The sequence below is a fragment of the Rana temporaria genome, chromosome 6, assembly GCF_905171775.1.
Source record: "Rana temporaria chromosome 6, aRanTem1.1, whole genome shotgun sequence".
NCBI lineage: Eukaryota > Metazoa > Chordata > Amphibia > Anura > Ranidae > Rana > Rana temporaria.
The window spans coordinates 221,121,532-221,144,353 of record NC_053494.1 but is presented as its reverse complement, the minus strand read 5'-3'; the positions used below and the strand labels follow the sequence as shown (position 1 = coordinate 221,144,353).

General features: G+C 49.8%; 1 protein-coding gene across 8 annotated transcripts in view; it reads right to left on the bottom strand.

Annotated features, from left to right (window-relative positions):
- The window catches only part of KALRN (kalirin RhoGEF kinase), a 237,638-nt gene that overhangs the window by 123,370 nt on the left and 91,446 nt on the right, over positions 1-22,822 (bottom strand). Inside the window, exon 1 of one of the 8 annotated variants that reach the window (XM_040358306.1) lies at positions 654-823. The exons of the other annotated variants lie outside the window; for them this stretch is intronic. Coding sequence (XP_040214240.1) covers positions 654-732 — 79 coding nt within the window. The 5' untranslated portion in view covers positions 733-823. Of the gene's footprint in view, positions 1-653; positions 824-22,822 lie in introns of those variants that run through there. 8 annotated transcript variants of the gene reach the window in all.

The following is a 22,822-nucleotide window of genomic DNA, read 5'->3' as shown; positions in this document are numbered from 1 at the left end:
AGAGGAGAAGACGGGACCCCCCTAGAGAAGAAGACGGGACCCCCCTAGAGAAGAAGACGGGACCCCCCTAGAGAAGAAGACGGGACCCCCCTAGAGAAGAAGACGGGACCCCCCTAGAGAAGAAGACGGGACCCCCCTAGAGAAGAAGACGGGACCCCCCTAGAGAAGAAGAGAAGAAGACGGGACCCCCCTAGAGGAGAAGCTAAGAAGACGGGACCCCCCTAGAGGAGAAGACGGGACCCCCCTAGAGAAGAAGACGGGACCCCCCCTAGAGAAGAAGACGGGACCCCCCTAGAGAAGAAGACGGGACCCCCCTAGAGAAGAAGACGGGACCCCCCTAGAGAAGAAGACGGGACCCCCCTAGAGAAGAAGACGGGACCCCGCTAGAGAAGAAGACGGGACCCCGCTAGAGAAGAAGACGGGACCCCGCTAGAGAAGAAGACGGGACCCCCCTAGAGAAGAAGACGGGACCCCGCTAGAGAAGAAGCTGCGACCCCCCCCCCCCCCCCTAGAGGAGAAGCTAAGAAGACATGATCCCCCTAGAGAAGAAGCTGGGACCCCCGCTAGAGGAGAAGCTAAGAAGACGGGACTCCCTAGAGAAGAAGACAAAAACCCCCTAGAGGAGAAGCTGGGACCCCCCAGTGCCTGCTCACCTTTCCCCTGGAAGCAGCAGCAGCATCGCTCATAGATCCAGCGCGGGGAGCAGATAGGGGGGTCACTTCCACTCTTCATCGTCTCCTAAATCCTCTCATGACCGGAGCTCAGCGAAGGCACCAGAGACCGAGAGACACACACACAGTGTGCAGAGCAGAGGAGAGCCGAGGAATGGAAGGACACCCTGCAGGGCAGGAGGAGGCAGAGCCGGGGAGGAGCAACCAGCGAGTCAGCCAGTCGCTCAATGCCCGTCTCTGTGTACAATGATAGTCACCAGGAAACTGATACAATCTCTCCACCTGTATCCAATCTCTCCGCCTGTATCCCATGTACAATCTCTCCACCTGTATCCCATGTACAATCTCTCCACCTGTATCCCATGTACAATCTCTCCGCCTGTATCTCATGTACAATCTCTCCACCTGTATCCCATGTACAATCTCTCCACCTGTATCCCATGTACAATCTCTCCACCTGTATCCAATGTACAATCTCTCCGCCTGTATCCCATGTACAATCTCTCCGCCTGTATCCCATGTACAATCTCTCCACCTGTATCCAACGTACAATCTCTCCACCTGTATCCAATGTACAATCTCTCCACCTGTATCCAATGTACAATCTCTCCACCTGTATCCCATGTACAATCTCTCCACCTGTATCCCATGTACAATCTCTCCGCCTTTATCCCATGTACAATCTCTCCGCCTTTATCCCATGTACAATCTCTCCGCCTTTATCCCATGTACAATCTCTCCGCCTGTATCCAACGATACAATCTCTCCACCTGTATCCAATCTCTCCGCCTGTATCCAATGTACAATCTCTCCACCTGTATCCAATGTACAATCTCTCCACCTGTATCCCATGTACAATCTCTCCACCTGTATCCCATGTACAATCTCTCCACCTGTATCCCATGTACAATCTCTCCACCTGTATCCAATGTACAATCTCTCCACCTGTATCCAATGTACAATCTCTCCGCCTGTATCCAACGTACAATCTCTCCACCTGTATCCAACGATACAACCATCCACCTGTATCCAATCTCTCCGCCTTTATCCCATGTACAATCCCTCCGCCTGTATCCAATGTACAATCCCTCCGCCTGTATCCAATGTACAATCTCTCCACCTGTATCCCATGTACAATCTCTCCGCCTGTATCCCATGTACAATCCCTCCGCCTGTATCCAATGTACAATCTCTCCGCCTGTATCCAACGATACAATCTCTCCGCCTGTATCACATGTACAATCTCTCCGCCTGTATCCCATGTACAATCCCTCCGCCTGTATCCCATGTACAATCCCTCCGCCTGTATCCCATGTACAATCCCTCCGCCTGTATCCAATGTACAATCTCTCCGCCTGTATCCCATGTACAATCCCTCCGCCTGTATCCAATGTACAATCTCTCCGCCTGTATCCAATGTACAATCTCTCCGCCTGTATCCCATGTACAATCCCTCCGCCTGTATCCAATGTACAATCTCTCCACCTGTATCCAATGTACAATCTCTCCACCTGTATCCAACGTACAATCTCTCCGCCTGTATCCAACGTACAATCTCTCCGCCTGTATCCAATGTACAATCTCTCCACCTGTATCCAATGTACAATCTCTCCACCTGTATCCAACGATACAATCCCTCCACCTGTATCCCATGTACAATCTCTCCGCCTGTATCCAATGTACAATCTCTCCACCTGTATCCAACGTACAATCTCTCCGCCTGTATCCCATGTACAATCTCTCCACCTGTATCCAATGTACAATCTCTCCGCCTGTATCCAATGTACAATCTCTCCGCCTGTATCCAATGTACAATCTCTCCGCCTGTAGCCAATGTACAATCTCTCCGCCTGTATCCAATGTACAATCTCTCCACCTGTATCCCATATACAATCTCTCCGCCTGTATCACATGTACAATCTCTCCGCCTGTATCCAACGTACAATCTCTCCGCCTGTATCCAACGTACAATCTCTCCACCTGTATCACATGTACAATCTCTCCGCCTGTATCCAATGTACAATCTCTCCGCCTGTATCCAATGTACAATCTCTCCGCCTGTATCCAACGTACAATCTCTCCACCTGTATCACATGTACAATCTCTCCGCCTGTATCCCATGTACAATCTCTCCGCCTGTATCACATGTACAATCTCTCCGCCTGTATCCCATGTACAATCTCTCCGCCTGTATCACATGTACAATCTCTCCGCCTGTATCACATGTACAATCTCTCCGCCTGTATCACATGTACAATCTCTCCGCCTGTATCACATGTACAATCTCTCCGCCTGTATCACATGTACAATCTCTCCGCCTGTATCCCATGTACAATCTCTCCGCCTGTATCACATGTACAATCTCTCCGCCTGTATCCAATGTACAATCTCTCCGCCTGTATCCAATGTACAGTCTCTCCGCCTGTATCCAATGTACAATCTCTCCGCCTGTATCACATGTACAATCTCTCCGCCTGTATCACATGTACAATCTCTCCACCTGTATCCAATGTACAATCTCTCCGCCTGTATCCAATGTACAATCTCTCCGCCTGTATCACATGTACAATCTCTCCACCTGTATCCAATGTACAATCTCTCCGCCTGTATCCAATGTACAATCTCTCCACCTGTATCACATGTACAGTCTCTCCGCCTGTATCCAATGTACAATCTCTCCGCCTGTATCCAATGTACAATCTCTCCGCCTTTATCCCATGTACAATCTCTCCGCCTGTATCCCATGTACAATCCCTCCGCCTGTATCCAATGTACAATCTCTCCGCCTGTATCCAATGTACAATCTCTCCGCCTGTATCCCATGTACAATCCCTCCGCCTGTATCCAATGTACAATCTCTCCGCCTGTATCCAATGTACAATCTCTCCGCCTGTATCCCATGTACAATCCCTCCGCCTGTATCCAATGTACAATCTCTCCGCCTGTATCCAACGTACAATCTCTCCGCCTGTATCCAACGTACAATCTCTCCGCATGTATCCCATGTACAATCTCTCCACCTGTATCCAATGTACAATCTCTCCACCTGTATCCAACGATACAATCCCTCCACCTGTATCCCATGTACAATCTCTCCGCCTGTATCCAATGTACAATCTCTCCACCTGTATCCAACGTACAATCTCTCCGCCTGTATCCCATGTACAATCTCTCCACCTGTATCCAATGTACAATCTCTCCGCCTGTATCCAATGTACAATCTCTCCGCCTGTATCCAACGTACAATCTCTCCACCTGTATCACATGTACAATCTCTCCGCCTGTATCACATGTACAATCTCTCCGCCTGTATCCCATGTACAATCTCTCCGCCTGTATCACATGTACAATCTTTCCGCCTGTATCACATGTACAATCTCTCCGCCTGTATCACATGTACAATCTCTCCGCCTGTATCCCATGTACAATCTCTCCGCCTGTATCACATGTACAATCTCTCCGCCTGTATCCAATGTACAATCTCTCCACCTGTATCACATGTACAATCTCTCCAACTGTATCACATGTACAATCTCTCCACCTGTATCACATGTACAATCTCTCCGCCTGTATCACATGTACAATCTCTCCACCTGTATCACATGTACAATCTCTCCATCTGTATCCAATGTACAGTCTCTCCGCCTGTATCCAATGTACAGTCTCTCCGCCTGTATCCAATGTACAATCTCTCCGCCTGTATCACATGTACAATCTCTCCGCCTGTATCCAATGTACAATCTCTCCACCTGTATCACATGTACAATCTCTCCGTCTGTATCCAATGTACAATCTCTCCGCCTGTATCCAATGTACAGTCTCTCCGCCTGTATCCAATGTACAATCTCTCCGCCTGTATCACATGTACAATCTCTCCACCTGTATCCCATGTACAATCTCTCCACCTGTATCCCATGTACAGTCTCTCCGCCTGTATCCAATGTACAATCTCTCCACCTGTATCCAACGTACAATCTCTCCGCCTGTATCACATGTACAGTCTCTCCGCCTGTATCCAATGTACAATCTCTCCGCCTGTATCCAATGTACAATCTCTCCGCCTGTATCACATGTACAATCTCTCCACCTGTATCCAATGTACAATCTCTCCGCCTGTATCACATGTACAATCTCTCCGCCTGTATCCCATGTACAATCTCTCCACCTGTATCACATGTACAATCTCTCCGCCTGTATCCCATGTACAATCTCTCCGCCTGTATCCCATGTACAATCTCTCCACCTGTATCCAACGTACAATCTCTCCGCCTGTATCCAATGTACAATCTCTCCGCCTGTATCACATGTACAATCTCTCCGCCTGTATCACATGTACAATCTCTCCGCCTGTATCCCATGTACAATCTCTCCGCCTGTATCCAATGTACAATCTCTCCGCCTGTATCACATGTACAATCTCTCCACCTGTATCCAATGTACAATCTCTCCGCCTGTATCCAATGTACAATCTCTCCACCTGTATCACATGTACAATCCCTCCGCCTGTATCCCATGTACAATCTCTCCGCCTGTATCACATGTACAATCTCTCCGCCTGTATCACATGTACAATCTCTCCGCCTGTATCCCATGTACAATCTCTCCACCTGTATCCAATGTACAATCTCTCCACCTGTATCCCATGTACAATCTCTCCACCTGTATCCAATGTACAATCTCTCCACCTGTATCAAATGTACAATCTCTCCGCCTGTATCCCATGTACAATCTCTCCGCCTGTATCCCATGTACAATCTCTCCGCCTGTATCACATGTACAATCTCTCCGCCTGTATCACATGTACAATCTCTCCACCTGTATCACATGTACAATCTCTCCGCCTGTATCACATGTACAATCTCTCCGCCTGTATCCCATGTACAATCTCTCCACCTGTATCCCATGTACAATCTCTCCACCTGTATCCCATGTACAATCTCTCCACCTGTATCCAATGTACAATCTCTCCACCTGTATCCCATGTACAATCTCTCCGCCTGTATCCCATGTACAATCTCTCCGCCTGTATCCAATGTACAATCTCTCCGCCTGTATCACATGTACAATCTCTCCGCCTGTATTCAACGTACAATCTCTCCACCTGTATCCAATGTACAATCTCTCCGCCTGTATCCCATGTACAATCTCTCCACCTGTATCCAATGTACAATCTCTCCACCTGTATCCAATGTACAATCTCTCCGCCTGTATCACATGTACAATCTCTCCACCTGTATCCAATGTACAATCTCTCCGCCTGTATCACATGTACAATCTCTCCACCTGTATCCAATGTACAATCTCTCCACCTGTATCACATGTACAATCTCTCCACCTGTATCCAACGATACAACCATCCACCTGTATCCCACGTACAATCTCTCCGCCTGTATCCCATGTACAATCTCTCCACCTGTATCCAACGTACAAAATCTCCACCTCTATCCCATGTACAATCTCTCCGCCTGTATCCCATGTACAATCTCTCCGCCTGTATCCCATGTACAATCTCTCCACCTGTATCCAACGTACAAAATCTCCGCCTGTATCCCATGTACAATCTCTCCACCTGTATCACATGTACAATCTCTCCACCTGTATCCCATGTACAATCTCTCCGCCTGTATCACATGTACAATCTCTCCGCCTGTATCCCATGTACAATCTCTCCGCCTGTATCCAATGTACAATCTCTCCACCTGTATCCAATGTACAATCTCTCCGCCTGTATCCAATGTACAATCTCTCCACCTGTATCCAATGTACAATCTCTCCGCCTGTATCCAATGTACAATCTCTCCACCTGTATCCAATGTACAATCTCTCCGCCTGTATCCCATGTACAATCTCTCCGCCTGTATCCCATGTACAATCTCTCCGCCTGTATCCCATGTACAATCTCTCCGCCTGTATTCCATGTACAATCTCTCCACCTGTATCCCATGTACAATCTCTCCACCTGTATCCCATGTACAATCTCTCCACCTGTATCCAATGTACAATCTCTCCGCCTGTATCCCATGATACAGTCGCTGCAATCTGTTACAATCATCTGGGATTTAATTCAAGGACCCCGGTGCTGCAAAGCAGAAGTTTTAACCACTGAGCCACTCTGCTTAATGCTCGAATAATGCCCAGCAAAACGCAGTGCCATTAAAAAACGCACGCCAACGAACATGCGTTTTTTTATGCGCTGCGATGTGGATGAGCCCTTCCACCTATTCATCCTCTCTCACATCACAGAGAGGCAGTGAAGGGGTCAATTCACATGATTGGCTCCCCTGGGCCGGTTTTGCAGCGCTCATTGTGCGCTCGCTCGGAGAACAGGGCCTCTATTGTTTTCTCAGAGGATTATAAAGAGGAACTTTCTTATCTGCTGCGTTCGCTTCACCGACCGTCACCCTCCCTCCGAACAGACAGCCAATCACATGGCGCATTTCAGGCTTCAGCGAAGAGAAGCGTCCAACACGGCGATGATTCGGCGATGCGGATTTTCCCCAAATATTGACTTTTCTGTTCCTTGCGCTTTGCCAGGGTTTTGCTGCCAAATCTCCGGAAAGGTTCGTAAACATTTGGCGCTGTGATTTCGGCACAAAGTAAAATGGTCCCATCAATTTTATCTATTCTATCTTATTTATCTATCTTATTCTATCTACTCCATGAATCTTATCTTTCTATCTATCCCTATCTTATCCATTTGTATATAAATAGTATCTATCCACAGTATCTCTCCATCTACCCATATCTATTCTGTCCATCAATCTTATCTTATTTATCTCCTTCGCTGTGCTGCACACATTTGGAACAGATCGTTCCCTCTGCTCTATAAGTGACGCGCAGCGGCGATTATTAGCCAATGATTGCACAACGCTCCAAATGTGAGCGATCGATCACAGCCGCTCGCTACTTGTGTTCTCACTCCACATTTCTCCCATCTGTGTACTACGGGCCAGCGCTCCCTCCTTTCATCACAGGACCGACCCATTCACAACACAGGAAGCAGGAGGTCAGACTGAGGACACCTAGAGGCAAAATAGAAATACGGAATATACTACCCTAGCCTGCCCCTATGCTACCCTAGCCTGCCCCTCTACTACCCTAGCCTGCCCCTCTACTACCCTAGCCTGTCCCTCTACTACCCTAGCCTGTCCCTATACTGCCCTAGCCTGTCCCTATACTGCCCTAGCCTGTCCCTATACTACCCTAGCCTGTCCATATACTACCCTAGCCTGCCCCTCTACTACCCTAGCCTGTCCCTCTACTACCCTAGCCTGTCCCTATACTGCCCTAGCCTGTCTATATACTACCCTAGCCCGCCCCTATACTACCCTAGCCTGTCTATATACTACCCTAGCCCGCCCCTATACTACCCTAGCCTGTCCATATACTACCCTAGCCTGCCCATTTACTACCCTAGTCTGCCCCTATACTGCCCTAGCCTGCCCCATATACTATCCTAGCCTGGCCCATTTACTACCCTAGCCTGTCCCTATACTACCCTAGCCTGTCCCTATACTACCCTAGCCTGCCCATTTACTACACTAGCCTGACCATTCACTACCCTAGCCTGACCATTCACTACCCTAGCCTGACCATTCACTACCCTAGCCTGACCATTCAATACCCTAGCCTGTCCATTCAATACCCTAGCCTGCCCCTATACTACCCTAGCCTGCCCCTATACTACCCTAGCCTGCCCCTATACTACCCTAGCCTGCCCCTATACTACCCTAGCCTGCCCCTATACTACCCTAGCCTGCCCCTATACTACCCTAGCCTGTCCATTCACTACCCTAGCCTGTCCATTCACTACCCTAGCCTGTCCATTCACTACCCTAGCCTGTCCATTCACTACCCTAGCCTGTCCATTCACTACCCTAGCCTGTCCATTCACTACCCTAGCCTGCCCATTCACTACCCTAGCCTGTCCCTATACTACCCTAGCCTGTCCCTATACTACCCTAGCCTGCCCCTATACTACCCTAGCCTGCCCCTATACTACCCTAGCCTGCCCCTATACTACCCTAGCCTGGCCCATTTACTACCCTAGCCTGCCCATTCACTACCCTAGCCTGTCCATTCACTACCCTAGCCTGTCCATTCACTACCCTAGCCTGTCCATTCACTACCCTAGCCTGTCCATTCACTACCCTAGCCTGCCCCTATACTACCCTAGCCTGTCCCATATACTACCCTAACCTGTCCCATATACTACCCTAACCTGTCCCATATACTACCCTATGCCATGTACTACCCTAGCCTGCCCCTACACTACCCTAGCCTGCCCATATACTACCCAAGCCTGTCCATATACTACCCAAGCCTGTCCATATACTACCCTAGCCTGCCCATATACTACCCTAGCCTGCCCCCATACTACCCTAGCCTGTCTATATACTACCCTAGCCCGCCCATATACTACCCTAGCCTGTCCCTATACTACCCTAACCTGTCCCTATACTGCCCTAGCCTGTCTATATACTACCCTAGCCTGTCTATATACTACCCTAGCCTGTCTATATACTACCCTAGCCTGTCTATATACTACCCTAGCCTGTCTATATACTATCCTAGCCTGCCCCTTGGAATTGAACATAATGGTAGGTCACATAATTTTGTATATAGTAATTATTTTTTGCCTCTAGGTGTCCTCATTCTAACATCCTGCGTCATTCACCATCTCAGGCTCTGCAAGTACCTGAATGTGACCCGACACCTTCCCCTTGCAGTCCCCCCTTTGCAGCAGGGCTCAAACAGAGAAGGGGGGAAGCAGCACAAGGAGCCAATCAGTTCATGTGCTGACAAGGAGCAGGCTGATAGGAGAAGAGCAGGGCTGTCTTAATGAGAGGGCACATCTGGGCACTACCCAGGGGATCCAGCTGCATTGGGGGGGGGGCCCTTTCCCCAAAGCAGCCTGTCCTTAAAACCTGAGTGCTCCAGCTGCCCCTCTACACCCCAGATATGCCCCCAGCACTCTGACCCCTCTACACCCCAGATATCCCCCCAGCACTCTGACCCCTCTACACCCCAGATATCCCCCCAGCACTCTGACCCCTCTACACCCCAGATATCCCCCCAGCACTCTGACCCCTCTACACCCCAGATATCCCCCCAGCACTCTGACCCCTCTACACCCCAGATATCCCCCCAGCACTCTGACCCCTCTACACTCCAGATACCCCCCAGCACTCTGACCCCTCTACACCCCAGATATCCCCCCAGCACTCTGACCCCTCTACACCCCAGATATCCCCCCAGCACTCTGACCCCTCTACACCCCAGATATCCCCCCAGCACTCTGACCCTTCTACACCCCAGATATCCCCCCAGCACTCTGACCCCTCTACACCCCAGATATGCCCCCAGCACACTGACCCCTCTACACCCCAGATATCCCCCCAGCACACTGACCCCTCTACACCCCAGATATCCCCCCAGCACTCTAACCCCTCTACACCCCAGATATCCCCCCAGCACTCTGATCTCTCTACACCCCAGATATCCCCCCAGCACTCTGACCCCTCTACACCCCAGATATCCCCCCAGCACTCTGACCCCTCTCCACCCCAGATATCAACCAGCACTCTGACCCCCCTACACCCCAGATATCAACCAGCACTCTGACCCCTCTACACCCCAGATATCCACCCAGCACTCTGACCCCTCTACACCCCAGATATCCCCCCAGCACTCTGACCCCTCTACACCCCAGATATCCACCCAGCACTCTGACCCCTCTACACCCCAGATATCCCCCCAGCACTCTGACCCCTCTACACCCCAGATATCTCCCCAGCACCCTGACCCCTCTACACCCCAGATATCCCCCCAGCACTCTGACCTCTCTACACCCCAGATATCCCCCCAGCACTCTGACCCCTCTACACCCCAGATATCCCCCCAGTACTCTGACCCCTCTACACCCCAGATATCCCCCCCAGCACTCTGACCCCTCTACACCCCAGATATCCCCCCAGCACTCTGACCCCTCTACACCCCAGATATCCCCCCAGCACTCTGACCCCTCTACACCCCAGATATGCCCCCAGCACTCTAAACCCTCTACACCCCAGATATCCCCCCCCCCAGCACTCTGACCCCTCTACACCCCAGATATCCCCCCAGCACTCTGACCCCTCTACACCCCAGATATCCCCCCAGCACTCTGACCCCTCTACATCCCAGATATCCCCCCAGCACTCTGACCCCTCTACACCCCAGATATCCCCCCAGCACTCTGATCCCTCTACACCCCAGATATCCCCCCCAGCACTCTGACCCCTCTACACCCCAGATATCCCTCCAGCACTCTGACCCCTCTACACCCCAGATATCCCCCCCAGCACTCTGACCCCTCTACACCCCAGATATCCCCCCAGCACTCTGACCCCTCTACACCCCAGATATCCCCCCAACACTCTAACCCCTCTACACCCCAGATATCCCCACAGCACTCTGACCCCTCTACACCCCAGATATCCCCCCAGCACTCTGACCCCTCTACATTCCAGATATCCCCACAGCACTCTGACCCCTCTACATCCCAGATATCCCCCCAGCACTCTGATCCCTCTACACCCCAGATATCCCCCCAGCACTCTGACCCATCTACACCCCAGATATCCCCCCAGCACTCTGACCCCTCTACACCCCAGATATCCACCCAGCACTCTGACCCCTCTACACCCCAGATATCCCCCCAGCACTCTGACCCCTCTACACCCCAGATATCCACCCAGCACTCTGACCCCTCTACACCCCAGATATCCCCCCAGCACTCTGACCCCTCTACACCCCAGATATCCACCCAGCACTCTGACCCCTCTACACCCCAGATATCCCCCCAGCATTCTGACCCCTCTGGGGTTGGGTTTGGGACCCCCCCACCCCCGGAGCATCACATGCGAGTTTGGGGCCCCCCAGAGCATCACATGCAAGTTTTGGGCCCTTCAGGGCATCTATATAGAAGCTCTTCTATCAGATCTCTGGGCGCGTTGCCGGGTGACTCAAGCCGTACGCGGCTCAGGATTAGGCGCCGTATTTACTCGGCTTATCTCCTCTCTATTCAAATCCAAATCGCCGTCGAGAAAATAAGAAATATTTTCCCCATTCTGGCGTTGCGGCTGTGAAAACAAAAATCCCGCAGTTTATATACGAATCCGCTGACCCGCGCTTCCTCTTCCTGTGACATCACTGTGACCTCATCGCCGCACAAAATGAGACAGATAGCGAGTTATTAAAGAAAAAAAAATCCATTCTTCTCCGTGTAATCCTGCAGCCACAGTGACTGTCTGGAGGGGAAAGGTGGAAATGGCGCCAAAAAGGCGATCGCTCAACATCGGAAAGATAAATAAGGAAACGGGCCCCTCCCGGGGGTGTATGGAGATACAATAATATTTAAATAAATGTTACAAAAATGGCAGCAGACGGGTCGCATCCTACACCTGTCTGATAAGGAATCGCGCCGCAAACGAGTGATGTTTTTGTTACTTTTTTTATTATTTCGACTTTCAGCGATGACATCACAGAGAGAATCGCATAAAAGTGGGGGTGACCGCCCAGAAACGTGTTGGATTTTTCACATTGTTGATCATTCAGTAGGGGAGATTGGTGCTTCGTAAAATATCTGCATTAATACAATCTCCCCCGCTGGCAGATTCCATATTACCGAATATTGGGGGCTGCAGTCAGATTTGCCCCGGGGGGGGGGGGGGGTTATATATACAGGTCTGCCAACTTTCCCATGACGAGCGCCATTCTGCTGCCGCATTTCTCTGCATATGAGAGTGATTAGTATTTTCAAACTGCTCTCAGGCCAGGCATCGCTGAAATCCTATTCTGATGAAGGGGGTGTGACCGCCCAGAAACGTGTTGGATTTTTCAAATTATTAATCATTCAGTATAATATTCTTCCTGACTTTATCTCCACCAATCTGGCGCTTCATAAAATGTCTGCATTTCATATTACCGAATATTGTAGGCTATAGTCAGATTTGCCCTGAAGGGGGGGGGGGGGGGCTTTATATACTGGTCATCCAACTTTCCCATGAAGAGCGCCATTCTGCCAACGCATTGCTGTGCATATGAAAGCGATTGGTATTTTTAAGGCAATCTCAGGCCAGGCATCGCTGAAGTCATAGGGGAAGGGGTACGTGACCCCCCAGAAACGTGTTGGATCAAACTTCTCTCAGGCCAGGCATCGCTGAAATCATAGGGGAAGGGGTACGTGACCCCCCAGAAACGTGTTGGATCAAACTTCTCTCAGGCCAAGCATCGCTGAAATCATAGGGGAAGGGGTATGTGACCCCCCCCCAGAAACGTGTTGGATCAAACTTCTCTCAGGCCAAGCATCGCTGAAATTATAGGGGAAGGGGTACGTGACTCCAAAGAAACGTGTTGGATCAAACTTCTCTCAGGCCAAGCATCGCTGAAATCAAAGGGGAAGGGGTACGTGACCCCCCAGAAACGTGTTGGATCAAACTTCTCTCAGGCCAAGCATTGCTGAAATCATAGGGGGAAGGGGTACGTGACCCCCAAGAAACGTGTTGGATCAAACTTCTCTCAGGCCAAGCATCGCTGAAATCATAGGGGAAGGGGTACGTGACCCCCCAGAAACTTGTTGGATCAAACTTCTCTCAGGCCAAGCATCGCTGAGGTCATAGGGGAAGGGGTACGTGACCCCCCAGAAACGTGTTGGATCAAACCTCTCAGGCCAAGCATCGCTGAAATCATAAGGGAAGGGGTACGTGACCCCCCAGAAACTTGTTGGATCAAACTTCTCTCAGGCCAAGCATCGCTGAAATCATAAGGGAAGGGGTACGTGACCCCCCAGAAACTTGTTGGATCAAACTTCTCTCAGGCCAGGCATCGCTGAAATCATAGGGGAAGGGGTACGTGACCCCCCAGAAACGTGTTGGATCAAACTTCTCTCAGGCCAAGCATCGCTGAAATCTTAGGGGAAGGGGTACGTGACCGCCCAGAAACGTGTTGGATCAAACTTCTCTCAGGCCAGGCATCGCTGAAATCATAGGGGAAGGGGTACGTGACCCCCCAGAAACGTGTTGGATCAAACCTCTCAGGCCAAGCATCGCTGAAATCATAAGGGAAGGGGTACGTGACCCCCCAGAAACGTGTTGGATCAAACTTCTCTCAGGCCAAGCATCGCTGAAATCATAGGGGAAGGGGTACGTGACCCCCCAGAAACGTGTTGGATCAAACTTCTCTCAGGCCAGGCATCGCTGAAATCATAGGGGAAGGGGTACGTGACCCCCCAGAAACGTGTTGGATCAAACTTCTCCCAGGCCAAGCATCGCTGAAATCATAGGGGAAGGGGTACGTGACCCCCCAGAAACGTGTTGGATCAAACTTCTCCCAGGCCAAGCATCACTGAAATCCTATTCTGATGAAGGGTGGTGTGACCCTCCCGAAATGTGATGGATTTTTCATACTGGGTGGAGCTTATAATGGGAAAATAATGGACAACCTGTATGTAAGGGTCTCCCAAGCCAACTGAGGCCCGGCAATATCAGGAAATATGGAATCCGCCAGCAGGGGGAGATCTCCTCAGTATGGGAATTTTAGGAATGTACGGAGACGGATTCGGCGACCGATCGATACTTCCTATTGATCTCTGATAATCACTTTCCTGGAGAGGGAGGTGCTTGGTGGGAGGACCCGGAGACCAGGAAGGGTTGTCAGAAGAAATGAACGTGGCGTTGTCAGGGGCCACAGACAGAGAAGATCTTTACTGGAAGCCGGGAGGAATGCGGAGGAACCCGTCCCGTCACCTGAAATACAAGTTCCATTTCCATGTCCTTGACATCGGAACCTTGACAATCGCTTCTCTAGAGGTGAAAGGTCAAGTTTCAGGGAAACTCAGGGCCCAGCAGGGTGACATAAACCTTGTGGGGGCCACACAGTGTCTGAGGGCCACACCTGCTAAATTCCGGGCAAGGTTACAGAACTTCAGTAATTCTCATCATAGTATTTACTGCAACATATTATCCCATTTCCAGAAGAATTTATCTGTAAGTGACGGAAGGAAGTGTCACTTATCTGGATCGGTGTCCCCAAACTTTTGAAACAAAGTGTCAGTTTATTGCCCTTCACACTTTAGGGGGGCCGGACTGCAGCCATTGGGAGCAGAAAATGTCACAGGATTGGTGGTCAGTGGGGGGGTAAAAAAAAATTACACGTTGGGGTCAGTGGGAGGAATGGCGCCCCATTCGTTGGGGGTTCGCGGGAGGAATGGTGGCTCCATTCGTTGGGGGTCAGCGGGAGGAATGGTGGCCCCATTTGTTGGGGGTCAGCGGGAGGAATGGCACCCTATTCGTTGGGGGTCAGCGGGAGGAATGGTGGCTCCATTCGTTGGGGGTCAGCAGAAGGAATCACGCCCCATTGTTGGGGGTCAGCGGAAGGAATGGCACCCTATTCGTTGGGGGTCAGCGGGAGGAATGGCGCCCTATTCGTTGGGGGTCAGCGGGAGGAATGGCACCCCATTCGTTGGGGGTCAGCGGGAGGAATGGCACCCCATTCGTTGGGGGTCAGCGGGAGAAATGGCACCCCATTCATTGGGGGTTCGTGGGAGAAATGGCACCCCATTCGTTGGGGGTTCGTGGGAGAAATGGCACCCCATTCGTTGGGGGTCAGCGGGAGGAATGGCACCCTATTCGTTGGGGGTCAGTGGGAGGAATGGCGCCCCATTCGTTGGGGGTTCGCGGGAGGAATGGCGCCCCATTTGTTGGGGGTCAGCGGGAGGAATCGCGCCCCATTGTTGGGGGGTCAGCGGGAGGAATGGCACCCTATTCGTTGGGGGTCAGCGGGAGGAATGGCGCCCCATTTGTTGGGGGTCAGCGGGAGGAATCGCGCCCCATCGTTGGGGGGTCAGCGGGAGGAATCGCGTCCCATCGTTGGGGGGTCAGCGGGAGGAATCGCGCCCCATCGTTGGGGGGTCAGCGGGAGGAATCGCGCCGCATCGTTGGGGGGTCAGCGGGAGGAATCGCGCCCCATTTTTGGGGGGTCAGCGTGAGGAATCGCGCCCCATCGTTGGGGGGTCAGCGGGAGGAATCGCGCCCCATCGTTGGGGGGTCAGCGGGAGGAATCGCGCCCTATTTGTTGGGGGTCAGCGGGAGGAATCGTGGCTCCATTCGTTGGGGGGTCAGCGGGAGGAATCACGCCCCATCGTTGGGGGTCAGCGGGAGGAATCATGCCCCATCGTTGGGGGTCAGCGGGAGGAATCATGCCCCATCGTTGGGGGTCAGCGGGAGGAATGGCGCCCCATCGTTGGGGGTCAGCGGGAGGAATGGCGCCCCATCGTTGGGGGTCAGCGGGAGGAATGGCGCCCCATCGTTGGGGGTCAGCGGGAGAAATGGCGCCCTATTCGTTGGGGGTCAGTGGGAGGAATCACGCCCCATCGTTGGGGGTCAGCGGGAGGAATGGCGCCCTATTCGTTGGGGTTCAGCGGGAAGATTAGTTGCCTATTTCTGTTGTCAGTGGAAGGAATAGTGTCTCGAGGGCCGGATAAAGTCAAGCATAGGACCACATCTGGCCCCCGGGGCCACAGTTTGGAGACCCCTGAACTAGAGCGCAGCTGGGAGAAAATCTAAATCCCAAAAATGGACCTGTCACCAAATATATTAGCATGCTGAGTATTGTGGTATTTATTACTCCTCGCAGAGATCAATGGGGGGTGGGAGACTGAGGAAAGGCTTACTCCTGCCTGCAGCAGACTGATGCTATCATCCTAGCCTAGGCCAAGTCACTGACTGGAGCACAAGGACAGAGGGTGTAAAGTTACGAGGATCACATCTGAAGTCTCACAGCGGAATCGGAACAATCATGTGCGTCGGATGACAGCGACACTCGGGGTGACCCCGCGTCTCTCGTTGTTACATTGTGTCTGACGCATGCTCCGTAGCGTCGTACAGCGAGAGATGAACACGGATCGCACAGACTCAATCTGGCAGAAGAGCTTCTAGAGGGCCAGCGCCTGGCCAGTCATCCATTCCGGGAAGTGTGGCCCCCGGGGGCCCCGGCAGGAGGATGAGCCTGTCTGCAGGTGGTGGGGACAGATAACGGTGCGCTCAGGTAGGTCACTTCCAGGTCATCAGACAGGAGGAGACATCTGCTTCCTGGACGCCTCCGAAGCGCACAAGAGCGATAAATCTGGTGCAGCCAATCAGCTTCTAACATGAAGCTTTGATGAGAAAAACCTGGAAACCGATTGGCCCCCATGCAGAGCTGCACCAGATTTTGAGCTCTCCAGTTTTTTGGAAATCCCCCCCCCCCCCCCGTATCTTTTCTTGCACATTGTACCTGTATTATTATTATTACACAATGTATTATTATATGTTTATGTGTTCTTATACAGCGTATTTATTACACATTGTAATTGTATTCTTTTTCTACAATACATCTATTTTACAATGTTTCGGTATTATTTTACAATGTTTCGGTGTTATTATACAATGTTTCGGTATTACTTTACAATGTACCTGCATTATTATTATACAATGTATTATTACTATTATGTACAACGGATCGATTATTATTCCTTATTATATTTCTATTATTAAACATTGTACCTGTAATATTACTATTATTATTATTATTAGGGTTGTCCCAATACCACTTTTTTAGGACCGAGTACAAGTACCGATAATTTTTTTTCAAGTAGTCACCGATACCGAATACCGATACTTTTTTTAAATGTGTCCCCAAATGCAGCCATGTCCCCCCCCCCATATGCAGCCATGTCCCCCACATATGCAGCCATGTCCCTCTAGCCATGTCCCTCACATATGCAGCCATGTCCCTCTAGCCATGTCCCTCACATATGCAGCCATGTCCCTCTAGCCATGTCCCTCACATATGCAGCCATGTCCCTCACATATGCAGCCATGTCCCTCTAGCCATGTCCCTCACATATGCAGCCATGTCCCTCACATATGCAGCCATGTCCCTCCAGCCATGTCCCTCACATATGCAGCCATGTCCCTCTAGCCATGTTCCTCACATATGCAGCCATGTCCCTCTAGCCATGTCCCTCACATATGCAGCCATGTCCCTCTAGCCATGTCCCTCACATATGCAGCCATGTCCCTCTAGCCATGTCCCTCACATATGCAGCCATGTCCCTCTAGCCATGTCCCTCACATATGCAGCAATGTCCCTCTAGCCATGTCCCTCACATATGCAGCAATGTCCCTCTAGCCATGTCCCTCACATATGCAGCAATGTCCCTCTAGCCATGTCCCTCACATATGCAGCAATGTCCCTCTAGCCATGTCCCTCACATATGCAGCCATGTCCCTCTAGCCATGTCCCTCACATATGCAGCAATGTCCCACTAGCCATGTCCCTCACATATGCAGCAATGTCCCTCTAGCCATGTCCCTCACATATGCAGCAATGTCCCTCTAGCCATGTCCCTCGATGCGGCGGCAGCGGCGGGGGGGGGGGGGGAAAGGGGGGGGAAAGTATTCTATTTAGGTATCGGGGGTATTTGCGCGAGTACGAGTACTCCCGCAAATACTCGGTATCGGTCCCGATACCGATACTGGTATCGGTATCTGGACAACCCTAATTATTATTATTAAACAATGTGGGGCAGATCCACGTACCTGCGCGTAAGAATCCGCCGGGCGCAGCGTATCTAAGATACGCTACGCCGCCGCAACTTATTTAATTTTTTTCGAATCCTCAACGAATTTGCGGCGTAGTGTATCTTTGGCGGCGTAAGGGCGCAGAATTCAAATGGATGTGATGGGGGCGTGTTTTATGTAAATACGTCGTGACCCGACGTAAACAACGTTTTTCTTTTTAACTGCGCATGCGCCGTCCGTGGGGGTATCCCAGTGCGCACGCTCGAAATTAACCCGGAGAACAATCCAATGCTTCCGACGGTGACGTCATTCTACGCAAATCCCTATTCGCGAACGACTTACACAAAAATTTCAAATTTCTACGCGGGAACGACGGCCATACTTAACATTGAGTACGCCTCATAACAGCAGCTTTAACTATACGCCGGAAAAAGCCGAACGCAAACGACGTAAAAAAAATGCGCCGTAAATACTCAATGCGGAATTCGACGGTAACGCCACCTAGCGGCCGCCGAAATATTGCACCTTAAGATCCGACGGCGTACTAAGGCGTACGCCTGTCGGATCCCTCCGAGATGCCGTCGTATCTTGTTTTGTAGATACAAAGCAAAGATACGACGCGGGAATTTTAAAATTACGCCGGCGTATCGATAGATACGCCGGTGAAATCCTTTTGTGGACCTGCCCCTGTATATTTATTATTATACAAGGGGCCAGATTCACAGAAAAAGTACGCCGGAGTATCTGCAGATACTCAAATTTGCCGCGTCGTATCTTTATTTGTGATTCACAAACAAGATACAACGGCATTTGGCCGAAGTATTGCATCCTAAGATCCGAAGCCGTACGCCTGTTGGATCTTAGGATGCAATACTTTGGCGGCGGCTGGGTGGAGATCGCGTCGTTTTCCGCGTCGGGAATGCTAATTAGCTGTTTACGGCGATCCACGAAGGTACGCGTGTTCGTCGCATTCTCTTACGTCGTCGCTAGTCGGCTTTTCGCGTCGCAAAGTTACGGCTGCTATTTAGGTGGTGTAACAATAGACAGCCCATGTTCAAATATGGCCGTCGTTCCCGCGTCAAATTTCAATTTTTTTTTTTTTTGCGCAAGTCGTCCAGGAATACGAAAGTACGTTACGCACGTCGCCGTTCAAAAAAATTACGACGGGGCGATGTCATTTCGCACAAAGCACGGCGGGAAATTTCAAAACGGAGCATGCGCAGTACGTCCGGCGCGGGAACGCGCCTAATTTAAATGGTACACGCCCCATTTGAATTAGGCGGGCTTGCGCCGGACGGCTTTACGCTACGCCGCCAGCAAGTTTACACGCAAGTGCTTTGTGAATCAAGCACTTACGCTAAAAACTTGCGGCGGTGTAACGTAAACTGGATACGTTATGCCTCTGCGCAGGTACCTGAATCTGGCCCAATGTATCTATTATTACACATTGTACCTGTATTATTATTTGTATTATATGTTTGTTCTTATATGGCGTATTTATTACACATTGTAATTGTATTATTTTACAATGTTTCAGTATTATTATACAAGGAACCTGTATTATCATCATACAATGTATCTATTATTGTACATAAATGTTTATGTATTACAAATTGTGCCTGTATGATTATTATTATTATGTAATGTATTCTTACAAATTGTACCTGTATTATTATTATTATTATTATTATGTAATGTATTCTTACAAATTGTACCTGTATTATTATTATGTAATGTTTTGGCATTCACATACAATGTACCTGTATTATTATTAATTATACAACGCATCTTTATTAATACACAATCTTCTACGGCGTATTTATTACACATTGTAATTGTATTATTTTTATACAATACATCTATTTTACAATGTTTCTATTATACAATGTATCCATTATTGTACACTGTACTGATTATTATACAATGTATTGTTACAAATTGTACCTTTATTATTATGTAATGTTTTGGTATTCACATACAATGTCCCTGTATTATTACTATTATTATAAAGTGTGGGCCAGATTCATAAAGAATTGCGGCGGCGTAACGTATGTCCTTTACTTTACTCCGCCGCAAGTTTTCAGTGTAATTGCTTGATTCGCAAAGCACTCGCGTGTAAACTTGCGGCGGCGTAGCGTAAAGCTGTCCGGCGCAAGCCCGCCTAATTCAAATGGGGCGTGTACCATTTAAATTAGGCGCGTTCCCGCGCAGGACGTACTGCGCATGCTCCGTTTTGAAATTTCCCCGCCGTGCTTTGCGCGAAATGACGTCGCCCCGACGTATTTTTTTTGAACGGCGACGTGCGTAACGTACTTTCCTATTCCCGGACGACTTACGAAAAAAAAAAATTGGAAATTCGACGCGGGAACGACGGCCATACTTTAACATGGGCTGTCTATTGTTATACCACTTAAATTGCAGCCGTAACTTTGCGACGCGAAAAGCCGACTAGCGACGACGTAAGAGATTGCGACGAACGCGCGTACCTTCGTGGATCGTCGTAAACAGCTAATTAGCATACCTGACGCGGAAAGCGATCTCCACCCAGCGGCCGCCGAAGTATTGCATCCTAAGATCCGAAGGCGTACGCCTGTCGGATCTTAGCCAAATGCCGTCGTATCTTGTTTGTGAATTACAAATAAAGATACGACGCGGCAAATTTGAAAGTACGCCGGAGTATCAGCAGATATCAGCAGATACTCCAGCGTACTTATTCTGTGAATCTGGCCCTGTATCTTTATTATAATACGAGGTACCTGTATTATTATACAATGTATCTTTATCATTATTATTAGGGTTGTCCCGATACCACATTTTTAGGACCGAGTACAAGTACCGATACTTTTTTTTTTATGTACTCGCCGATACCGAATACCGATACTTTTTTTTTTATGTACTCGCCGATACCGAATACCGATACTTTTTTTAAATGTGTCCCCAAATGCAGCCATGTCCCCCCACATATTCCAGCCATGTCCCCCACATAATGCAGCCATGTCCCCCCACATATTCCAGCCATGTCCCCCACATAATGCAGCCATGTCCCCCCACATATTCCAGCCATGTCCCCCACATAATGCAGCCATGTCCCCCCACATATTCCAGCCATGTCCCCCACATATTCCAGCCATGTCCTACATACCTTGATGATGCCGCACGTGCCGCCGTTAATCAGCGTGCGGGGAACATTACAGCTTTCGTTTGAATAGCTGTATCCCCGCCACGTATAGACACTCCCCCTTGCGCGGGATTGGACAGATCATCCGTCCAATCCCGCGCAAGGGGGAGTGTCTATACGCGGCGGGGATACAGCTATTCAAACGAAAGCTGTAATGTTCCCCGCACGCTGATTAACGGCGGCAGCGGCTTTGCGATTTGCGGCGACGGGTTTGCGGCGGCAGGGGGGGGGGGACAAGTATTCTATTTCAGTATCGGGGGTATTTGCGGGAGTACGAGTACTCCCGCATATACTCGGTATCAGTCCCGATACCGATACTAGTATCGGTATCGGGACAACCCTAATTATTATTATATAATGTTTTAGTATTAACCTACAATGAACCTGTATTATTCCTATTATTATACAATGTAACTATTTTAATACATTCTACTGTATTATTTTACAATGTATCCATTATTAGTATACATTGTGCCTCCATTATACAACATATCTATTATTACTGTATCTGTTATTATGTTTCCGTATTTCTATACAAAGTATCTGTATTTTTACACAACACACCTTTATTATTATTATAGAATGTTTGTGTTATTACACTTTATACCTGAATTATTATTATATAATCTATTTGTATTATTACACGGGATATCTTTATTATTCTCATACAATGTAGCTTTATTCTCAAAATGTTTTTTTTTAAAATTTATATATAAAGAAATGAAAGTGTAAACAACGAGTGTTATCGGTGAATACACCGAGGAATGGAAATTCCCTCCTCTACGAAACACAGATCATTGCGTGCGGAAACTTCTGCTTCCACCCTGCGCCAAAAATCCACCGCGCCAAAAATCCACTGCACCAAAAAATCCACCGCGCCAAAAATCCACTGCGCCAAAAATCCACAAATCAGCTGCAAGGAGCGGCGGGGATCCTTCTGTCACCTTCACCCAGAAATCAGCAGATAGGAGGAAACGCAGGGAGAGGTCATGGGGGGGTCTGCGCTCTCCTGGACACATTTCTCTATACAGGACAGGAGATGGGGGGGGGGGATGGGACTCAGCGAGGAAACGGGGGGGGGTCACCCCTCCACTTTCCGGGGAATCAATGAAAGGGGTGGGGTGATTGGATGAAGAACTTCTGGTGGATTCCAGAATTCCGATCAGATCTCAGCCACCTTCCCGGTGGAGAATGAATTGGATTGGGGGGTCCAGGGCCGGGTTATGGATGGGGTTCACCTGCCACCTAGATTTCTATGATGTAGATGTCTCACACAGGTGTACGGCTCCTCCCCTTCAGTCTCACACAGGTGTACCGGCTCCTCCCCTTCAGTCTCACACAGGTGTACCGGCTCCTCCCCTTCAGTCTCA